The sequence below is a fragment of the Halyomorpha halys genome, unplaced genomic scaffold (assembly GCF_000696795.3).
Source record: "Halyomorpha halys isolate HHAL.00 unplaced genomic scaffold, Hhal_1.1 Scaffold58.1, whole genome shotgun sequence".
Lineage (NCBI taxonomy): Eukaryota > Metazoa > Arthropoda > Insecta > Hemiptera > Pentatomidae > Halyomorpha > Halyomorpha halys.
The window spans coordinates 3,211,900-3,223,082 of record NW_027110919.1 but is presented as its reverse complement, the minus strand read 5'-3'; the positions used below and the strand labels follow the sequence as shown (position 1 = coordinate 3,223,082).

Sequence of the window (11,183 nt, the reverse complement as noted above, 5' to 3'; positions counted from 1 at the left end):
ATCACTCAAAGTGATATTCCAATGTTACTAATATGAGATTTGGATATGAAAGAGAGGAAAAAGAAATAAAAAAATTACTTAGGTACAGTAAAAACGAATGCAGATAACATAATTTACCTCTCCAAAATTTATTAATTAAAAAGCTTGAATTGATTTGATCTTTTATCTCTTTTGTGATTTGTTTTTCTAACCCAACATAACATTTATAGGCTTGTTCCTACACAAGGGAAGGTACTCAGGCCAGGCAAGCCATAGTCAATCAGGTTGTGACATTTCATCACGGAAAAGGAGAATGAAACCAACATTTTAATATAATTATAGCAGTTCTTTATTATTAATTACAATTATTTGCTTGGGGAAAAAAATTTAATTTTTACATTTAATTTTTTTTAAGTCCCCAAAACTTTGTATATCAATTCATACAAATCAGCAGTATAAAGTTTCATTGGCTTTACTAAGCCATTTCCAAAGAATTTCCCAAAATACCACATAGTAACTATAAGATAATAGAAAAGCTACTACACTTACCATTGAGAAGAGACCGGAGGCGAGCCATACTATGAGGGCCGAGTTGACAGAGCCGGTGTAGAGGAGCACCCCGGTAGGTGATACGAAGATCCCGGAGCCGATGATGGAGCCAACGATGACTGTAATCCCGTTGAGCAGAGACATCTTGGCCTTCAGCTTTACCTCACCGCCGGCCGGCTCGGCGTTGGGGTTATTGTCGCACGTCATCTGCAAGCAAACAGTTTTTGGTAAGTATGATACAACACAGGTGGTTCCTCGAAAGAAGCAATGAGTGGATTAAAAAATAAAATTATGATGGTTAAAAATTTTAACTTCAACTTACTGATTACTTCTCTAAATAATCATAATAATCAATACAATGTAAAATACTCGACACAAATGGAGATGGCTTCAGTTTTTGTGATTAAAGTACTTCCGATTACTACAACACTCAAAACATCCCATTTACTAAAAAAAAAACTCTTATACACTACGATAATCAGACCAATTTGTACATACACAATGGATCTTGGGGGCTCCACTAAACCATCAAATTCCTCCCGTATCCATCCAATATCCTTACAATCCGAAATCCATGGTGCTCCTTGTTAAGTCACAAATAAACTCATCCATAAAGACCTCAACATCCCATTCGTTGCAAACTTTGCCCGAAATAGATTTACCTCCTTTCATTCCAAAATCCTTACCCAGCCAAATTAATTCTTAATCTCTCATCCTTAACAATCCCTGATAATCCTCCGGAACGTCTCTAGAAGATGGGCACGGGATCTTCTCATTTAAAGCAATGATTGAAGTACCACCATTGGATGGTTCCTTCCCAAAATTAACTGTATAAACCACCATGTGGGAAATTCATAGTGTAATAAATTTCGATGTAAAACTTTATTGACACAGTGAACGTAGCTTACATAAATAATAACATAAATTGGAAATTGGAAAAATAAGCTGTTGTAAAAAACCTTGCATCCGAACGGCAGTTCTCCAGGAGCACAACTGAATTGTGCACACGTTGGGATTATAGCAGCCCTATCACTTGAACACATCACAAACACAATTCAGATAGGTGTTGAAGCTGTGTCGATATAAGTGTCAGAATGAAGGCGTTCCGTTTCTGTTGAGGTACTCAGTCTTAAATAAATATTATCTATATCTTTTTACTACCCTAAGGTAATTATATTTTCTTTTATAAAGTTAATTAATCAGGTATTAACAATACAAGTAAAATAAATATAACCCCACAAAGACGGAATATTTTGGTTTGTAGTTGATATCTTTTTGACATATAAAACATTTTTTTTTTTTAATTATTTATTTATTGTAATTTACAACTGTACAAAATAATACAATAGGTAAATATGTAGTATGTATAAAACATTTAAAATGTCTTTCTATGCCTGCCATCTTAATTTTTTTTTCCAAATAACGAAAAATCAACATTTTGTGAATTTATTTCGGCAAATATTACGGGCCACTGACGAACAATCTAATAATCTAAAGTTGTTTTGTATTTCATACTGAATTAAAATATAATGAATAAACAAAATGATTATATCTCTAGATAGTAGTTTATAAATTGTTACCTACAATAATTTTTTGGCCTAATGATATTTTTTTAATCCAAACTGCAATAGATATTACAAATCCTCAATATTTTATGTCCAGATAAGATGTTTTTTCATATTAGTTTTGTAAGTGATTAGCATATTAATATTACGGAAATATTTACAATTAGTGGTTACGTAAATATTATCAGAGATACACGCGATACAATTAATACATTTAATCACTAAGTTGTTTACTACGTAGAGAATGGTTATAGTCACATCACGTTTTTCTCAAACCATGTTTTAGTCAAATAATTTTATTTATTATGTTTAATTCTTAGTTGTATTTGATTGAAATTCTTTCTGATTTTAAATTATTCAAATGCTTTAAGCATATTCCATAAGTTGCATAATCCTTTATTTGCTAAGAAAACTAATAAAGCGAGGAATACTCGTATGGTGGCTCTCAACGATTGCATAATGAATTAATTTGCATACAAATGCTCTTGTTTACAGGAACCAGATTACAGATTTAAAAACCAGATGTGCAATTTATTGAACTTTAGTATTTGATAATCAAAAATCTATAAATGGAAATACTTTCTGTCATGCCTTTCATTTTTCTATAAACCTAAAATTCTAAAATGACTTAGTTTACGTTTTCATGTTGATTGGTGCTTACATTTGAGAAACTAATATAACATACTAAACTTAAAAATACAACTCCACTGTGCTAATAAGAACGAATATGCGCAAAATAAAGTTTTATATAATATACATTTGTATTATAGGTTTGTTTATGTGTTTATATGTATTATTTTTTATATATTTATTACTCTAAATACTTATTACTCTTATATTTGTTACTTTTTTACTATTCATAACTTTTTAATTTATTTATTTTATTCTATGTATGTAATGTATTAGGTTACATAAAGAAAATTATATCAACATATATAAAGGAAAATAATAAAAAAAAAAAAAAAAAAAGAATGAATAATAATTATAAAAGCAAATCAATATAAATGAAGGAAAAATAACAAAAGCAAAAAAAACAACATATATTACTATTTAAATGTAGTGAAAAAATCATTTTACTTTAGGACATATGTCTCCTAAGAATAAATACATGATTTATATATTATGATTTTTGTCTGGCAAGCATTTAAAAGTTTCCAGTAAGCAAAATTAAATTAACTATATTGTTTACAATGATGCGAAGGTTTGGTTATGCAATAAGTGAAGGAATAAGTGTTGTTTAAAGGAAAGAATGGATGAGGATTGGCGAATGGAGATGGAGAGAGAGTCCCAGAAGGAGGTTGCATATATGACGAAGGATTTACTGAAGAAGGTGGTTCTATCGGAGGGCATATATAAATCAGTCGGTTGGAATCTGGTGTTTAATGAATGGGTGGATGAACGAAGAGTGAAGAGATCAAGGGGATAGGTAGGTTTTTTTATTTTAAGAACTTGGAATAGGAAAACACCAAGGAGGTATTGCCTTCGGAAGGTTGGATAGGAACTCGGTATACCAGCGGGAGACTTGGGAGCGCCTTGGAAACCTAAAGATAAATCTTACAAAACAATTCATGAGTCTCTTCAGTCTTTATTATATAAATTAATAAATAATACTTAATAAAGGCTTAAGGAACTCGAAGGTTCGATGCCGATACCACCAAACGCTCTCTGCATACATCCTTTCAGTGACCCCCCTCCAACCCAATTCCACTAAATCTGTTTTAACACAATCCTCCCATCTACGTTTCGGTCTACCCCTCGGACGTTTACCCGTTGGTTCAGTGTTTATTAACATTTTAGGGATCCGCTCTTTACTAAGCCCTACAATCTTACATGCCCATCTTATACGCCGTAATGCTATAACTTGAATTATATTTACCGGGTGTAGGTCCCTTAATTCAGCGTTGTGTAATCTTATAAATTATCCCGTTAATTCATCCTTTTTTGGTCCGAATATTTTGCGTAATACTTTATTTTCGAAAACCCTAAGACGCTGTTCATCCCTTAGTGTAAGAGGCCACGCCTCAGATCCATAAAGGATAATGGTTTTGTAAATTCTAATTTTTAAGTTTTTCGATAGGAAGCGCGAGCTAAGCAGTTTCGAAATTGAAAAATAACAAGCAAATTGTATAAATACTATTATGTATTTTAGATCAATTGTACTATGCCTATATATTATATGTTTCAAAAAGCATTGTTTTATTAATTATAAATATGCTAAGTTATATGTAACTAATCAATGCAGTTCTGTGACACAATTTTTATCATTATGACTCTTGTTGCGTTTTGCAGCAAATTAAACTTTTGCTCTTTATCAGAGGTCATCGGAAAACTGGTGATGCATATTAAAAAAAAAACGGCATAATATTTTGTAGTTTAAAATGATAATTGTGAATAATTTATTTTTTATTTTTGTGGGTGATTCGTTTGGTAGGGAGTAGGCGTAGACTATGTACACTGAAGTAATCCCTTCAGAAACGGTTGAGATAAGAGGATTTCCTTTTTTGTATCATTTAACATCTTTAATTTTTTATTCACGGTTTATTAGTTATTTATAGACGTCCTTTATCTATTCTGGTCGAGGATAATCTTTCTTCCGAACAAAAATATACTCCATAGAAATAGAAAGGTTCGCATTCAAAAGTTTCTGAGATACAGTTTATCAAAACTAACCTTTTATTTTTATCGGAATAACGAGAAATCAACATTTTGTGAATTTATTTCGGCAAACATCATGGGGACTTTGTATTTCAAGATGAATTAAAGTATAGAAAGGTCTAAACGTATAGGAGGCTGGAGCGTCTGACATATTGTACCAATGCTTGAATTAGTTAAGACACACTCCAGAGATTCCAGGAGGCAAATAGAGACGAATGAGGACCACAACTCAGTCGGTTGATTTACGCGCTCTCGGTACTGAAAAATCGCCATTAAACTGAGCCTGAAGATGCAAAAAGGCTTTAAATTACGCAAAATACCCATCTTAGCTCAGTCAACAAAAGGCAGAGAATTTGGGAGGTTGGACACTGAGCGAGGGGCCACAACTCTTTTCAAGCATATCAAAAAGGTGGAGGTGAATTTCAGTCAAAATTTTAAAATGTTAAAATGTTGCGTATTCTTATTACTTCTCCAAAAGGGTTAATAATTTGTATTTAAATCGAGTTGGTGACAAAGAATTCCCTTTTGTGGTCTCAACTTTTTTCGGTCGTCCTCTACCGTTATTTTTGCAGCATTTAAGCTGTTGTTAATAAAACAATAAAATCACCTTCCATGTATTTTCAACAAAAATTAGGTGAAATCAATATCTTGATAATTTTTTATTATGTTTAAAATTCAACAATAAAAAAACAAACAAATAAAATACTACTCAATAATACGATAAATGATTTTTCAAAGCAGAAAGACTAACGGGATAGAATTGATGGTTGATCACAACAGATATGACAAAGTCTGACACAAGGGAGCGTTATCAACCAGAACCTTATCACATGTCCTTTGATGGGCCTCAAAATTATATGATTAGTTTCTTCTTCCTTGAATGATAACTGTTCTTAAAATATTTTTTCTTCTAATTTAATAGAAACCCGCTCTGTATTCAAAGATTCATAGAAAGGTTTAGTAAAACGGATATTTGTAATAAATAGAGGTTTAGACAAGTTACACGAATACACCTATTAACATAGTAAAACATGTTTTGTCCTTTAATGAATGTAGTGTTTAAAATAAGATTTGGTGTAGTTGCCGATTTATTTTATTATATTTTGTGCCAATTTATATTTTGCGGGGAGTTACAAGTCTTGGAGGATGGTGGTTATTTTTGTATAGTGTAAGTAATTGTTGATTATTCTTATAGATAAATTTTTAATTCTATCAAATTTCCTATACTTGGTTAAACATGTAACTGATATAATGTCGGATAACTGATTCATATAGAATTATTTTATTTTAGGAGCTTAATTTCCATTTTTTATTAAAATATGGGAACATTTTATTTTCTATTTGTTAACGCCATAATATATAATTACCTTGTAAATAATTGTAAATGGTATATGAGTTTTATTAGTATTTAATTTAGTTACATTTATTTTTATTTGTATTGTTTTATTTAGATTTAGTTATTTGAAAAGAAAAATGTGTAATTCTATTTGTTTGTAATAATGAGTAATAGAGACAGTTGCTAGGGGTGATAATTGTTGCTAAGAAGCGTCATCTAGCAACGGACCGACCATCTTAGTTTTTTTTAGGGCAGTTCCAGCTAATTATTGGCCTTGGTAGCGCCTAAGCAGCCCTGTCTGCCCTTATAATTTAATAGTTTGGACATTTTTTGAGTGTTTTAGTCGTCATTACAGTTCGAAACCAAACCTTTTCTGTGTTTCGACTTTAATATGAGTTACGACTAATTAGCAGCCCTGTCTGCGTTTGGTTGATATTATTTTATTTGACATTTTTTGTGTGAACTCGTCGTGATAACAGTTCGGAACCAGACCACTTCTGTGTCTCGATTTTAATATGAGTTCTAATTAATTAAGTAATTAGTGCCAACCCCTGAGCCCAAGGAACGTGTGTAACTAGCCCTGTCTGTGTTCACTACAACAGCTCGCCTAATACAATACGACTGTTGGATATTCGGACCATCAATGAGCCACTACACCAACTCTGGTTTACAGCGGTTTATTTAGCAACAAGAGCTGCGACCTATCTCGGCAGCACTCTTCCTCGGGCCTACCGGATGGGAGCAAACGTTTCGTCGAGCAATATTTATTTATTTTATGTAAATTAGTTTTATTGTAATTTTCATAATTTATCGAACTATTTTATTTTTATCTGAAAGGCCTTTTTATTTTTACTTGTATATTTTGTTTATGTTAGTTTTTAGTTTTTAAAATGTTTAAATTGGCCAAATAAATGTTTAATCCGAGTCAGTTTGTTTTTTGTTCATTTTAAAGCCTTCCAACAAAAAGACATAGTCGATTTGAGGTGGTTTTAACACTATTTATGTACTTTTTTTTGGCATATCTATGAACTTATAGATTTTATATGACAACAATTACAAGTACTTCAAGGTTTGAGAATATATTTCACTATTTATGTTTTTTTTTTTAAATAAATTTTACGTTTTAAAATAAAATGAATATTAATATTTTTATATTTTATTAATAATAATAAAAAATAAAGTTTCAAAATCGATATTGGGTCAATTTTAAACTTATTACAAATTTTCCTTCAACTTTGCGTCAAATTGTATGAGCCGTTTTCGAAATGTTTTTATTTCAAGTAAAATACGTTTACAAATGCCTAAGCAAATGCAAGCAGTGAAATTTGAGCCCACACTTTCCCTGAAAATCTTATCAAATTCAGATTAACGTTAGTAAATTTTATTGTCAATACAGACTTTATTCCAGACAGAAATCGAATTTGTTCCTTGATGTTTAAAATCTTAAATATGATTACTTTCTATTTCACGGGCATTTTTTATTTTGTGTGGAAACAAAGCACATCATAACAAAACAATAACTATCATAATGTAAACATGATTAATCATTATCGAATGAAACGAGCATATAATAAGATATAATATGTAATAAACCGTGCATAACTAAATAACACTGACCTTTTTAGTTATAGTATCTTCTTTCACGCGTATTTTATCGAAACCATTTCCTTCCTGTAAAAAAAAAAAACTTTTTGAGAGATCTATTGAAATTATGATGAATGATTCTTATCATTAATTTCGAAATCAAGACTCGGTTTATTCATAGGAGAATACACCAATAAGTTCATGTTTACATGTACAAATATTTAATTACTAAATATAAAAAAAAAAATATTAAAATTTCAAGGAAGTCTCAAATAAAAATTTTTAAAAATTAACAAGTTTTCAATTACCGTATAAACACTGTCATAAATTTAAATTTTATTTCATTTTAAAAACCCTTAGGCTTGGATTTTAAAATCTTTGTACTCTGGTCTCGACTTACTAATGGAACTAAAAGAAATAATGTAATTTATATTTTTCTTAGATGAAGAGCTGACAATGGCCATACCATACTAGTTTCTGTGTAAAATAACTGAGAGACAGGGCTTTACTTGGCCTCCACTGGCTTCATCGATCTCTAGGTATACCAGGAAACAAAACAAAAAAAAGGTAAATTAACTTAAAAGGTCAGGAAGTTTTAATTTTTTGGTTGGTTGTATAGGTTTAGACTGAAAACAAAAATCTAAATAAGCAACCTTCAGAAATTTATTCTCGATTTTCTTACCTGGGAAATTGTTTGTGTTAACTTGTTAATATAGTGAGGTGAAAAAACTTCCCTTTTGAACACAATACTACTATTCCGTATTTTTTGTACGAGGAAAACTCAAAATTACTCTATATTCATTTACTTGTATCATTTTGTCAATTACATCTATCATATTACTTCATCACATAACATCTTCATATGGGCCGCCCATAGCTCAGTGGTTAAGACACAGTCTTAACAATTTTATGTCTATTGCCGGGGTCGGTTCGAATCCGGCCTGGGACATTGACTTTTTTCATTGAGTGGCAGTCCCACAAAATGAAGAACTTTGACCCCCAACTATGGTTAGGCTGTATAGGACTCCCATGGAAGTGTTGGACAAAAAAAAACAAAAAAAAAATCATCATATTATCTAAATAATGTGATGTAGTAAAACGTTAAATTATATGTATATACATAACAATAAGCCATGATAGAAATAGAAGTAATTGGCAAAATGAAGATACAAGTAAATGAACATGGGGGGTTCACCTCGAAAACGTTGTACATAAAGTATAGAATAGTATTGTGTTCTAAATGGAAGTTTTTTCACCTCATTATATTAACAGAAATTTATTTTATTCAATGATAAATGTGTTGTTTTGTTATAATTTTAAATTTTCATATTATATTTGTATTATTTTAGAATACGTTCATTTTTTTACCTTTATAAATTTTTCGAATAAACTGTATTTGTTATTAATATTTCATTCTATTCATTTCAACTTTCATTTTCTTTTAATTTGCTCTGCTGCTAATTAGTTTTTAAATCGTTGTAAGAATTGTCACTATATTATCATACAGGTAATCCTACCATAGTGTACTCATATGTTTTTATTTTAATCAGTATAAAATAGTTTTTCTATCTTGCTCATATAGTTCTAGTGAAGAACTGCAGCCTGGGTCGAAACGTTGGCTTTTAATAATAGTTTTTACAATTTAATTACGTTTTTGACCGTCATCCGAAATTTCTTATCCTTCAATTTTATACCGCTATTATTTATTTAACAGATAGTTTGATTATGTTCATCTTGTCTATTTTTTTGTTTGTATATATTTTAAGAGAGTTTTTTTTTGTTATTTTTTTTTATTTTAGTATGTATGAGATCATTCATCACTATTACCTATTGCCAACAACTGTGTGGCAGATTGTAATATCTATCAATAAATAAATCTATCAATATTATTTACTTATAATTTTATCTTTTTACATAATTGTATTTATATATTATCATCATGACAGTAAAAAATCAATACCAAAATGGTTGATATTCGTATTTTATAAAATATTTCAAGCTTGTATACGAAAATGGGAACCGGAGCGCCTTACGGAACTATATGAATGGAATCCGATAAATGAAATCGGGTTAATATCAGCCAGAGATAACAATATAACAATAACCGATAGTGCTAGGTCAAACAGATCTTGTTTTATGTAATGATGTTTGTGTTTGACCCGTTTTTAACATCTGTTTAAATATATAAATTATAACTGTAACTAATTTTTTTAACAATCATTAAAAGTACTTATGCTTGGCCACTACATGGAAAGTACTATGCAACAAAGTACGCATGGATTCTCGTAGCTCGAAATTAGGACTAATAATTATTGAGATTTTTGGAAGTGAAATCTGTGCATCTTCAGATACTCATACTATGAATTTTTTAAAAGAATGTAGCTAAATATTGATTTTAAAATATTCGCATATTGTTTAATAAAAATTGCATATATATAAACATCGTTCTTTATACTTTAGCATATTTTTTATAATTCTCTAAAGCATGAAATCCTGGTCTCTAGTAATTTTGTAAGGATGGAATTACGCAGCAGTGAACAGAGCAGATGGACACGTGATGGCTGTAAAACAGGGTTCGCACCAAACCCTTTCAAACTACTATACAATAGAGGGTCCCCAGTTGTTCGCAACTCTCCCTTCGCAGGTCTTGCAGATTCAGCATCGCGCTTCAATGAATTCTCTAATACATCATTACCATGAGAACAATTTTAATGTTTAACAGATTGAAAATTTTACAATATTTGTGGAAGCACTCAAAAAAAAAAAAATTATCCTATTTCGAATTTCCAATGGTAAGTGGAAACAGTTATCTTATAGAAGTAGGATAATTAGGAAAAAGAATTAAAATTTCAATCGTGGAATGCTTAAAATAAATTAATGGCCTGGAAATAATCTGCCATAACCAGAACGAATTCCCCATGAAAGACGAATCCTCGTTTATATTCCTTGATGGAAGCAAACTGTACCGAGTATATTGACAGTGAAAATCTAACTTTCATTTGGAAATTAAAAAGCCTATGAAAAGAAAACTGGTCAACACAAATTTTAATGTTCTAGAAATAAAATTATTATAATAAATAAGAATAATAATAATAAATAAATAAAAAATAAATAAAATAAAAATGTAATGTTTCTTTGAAATTCGATAAAATTTGTTCCAATCTTAAACAACGGAACGGTCCCTTCGCGTTCCGTTAATTCCATGGCGAAGCCTTTGATTATAGATAAAGACTTATAATACCACGCGGCAATCAAAGGGAGAAGACTCTGTAAAAGCATATATAATACATTCCATGTATAATATAAGTATTATGTACTTATTTATTTTAATGAAGAGTAAGAAAAAAAAAATTAAAATGAACTCTCTATAACCATTATATTTCATAATACAGCTCATAAAACATTTAAAAATTTTCCCAAAAAAGTCAAAAACGAAGAAGAAACTATTGAATTCAAAACTTTAAAAAATTGTTAGGATTTTTATAAAATTATATATTTTTTGCATATTCTATTCC

At 30.2% G+C, this 11,183-nt stretch overlaps 1 protein-coding gene across 1 annotated transcript in view; it reads right to left on the bottom strand.

Annotated features, from left to right (window-relative positions):
- LOC106692453 (putative L-type amino acid transporter 1-like protein MLAS) overlaps positions 1–11,183 on the bottom strand; it is a 24,512-nt gene that overhangs the window by 9,034 nt on the left and 4,295 nt on the right. The window contains exons 2-3 of the mRNA XM_014438409.2: positions 7,702–7,755; positions 529–735 (exon numbers count right to left, since the gene is read on the bottom strand). Coding sequence (XP_014293895.2) covers positions 529–735; positions 7,702–7,755 — 261 coding nt within the window. The remainder of the gene's footprint in view (positions 1–528; positions 736–7,701; positions 7,756–11,183) is intronic.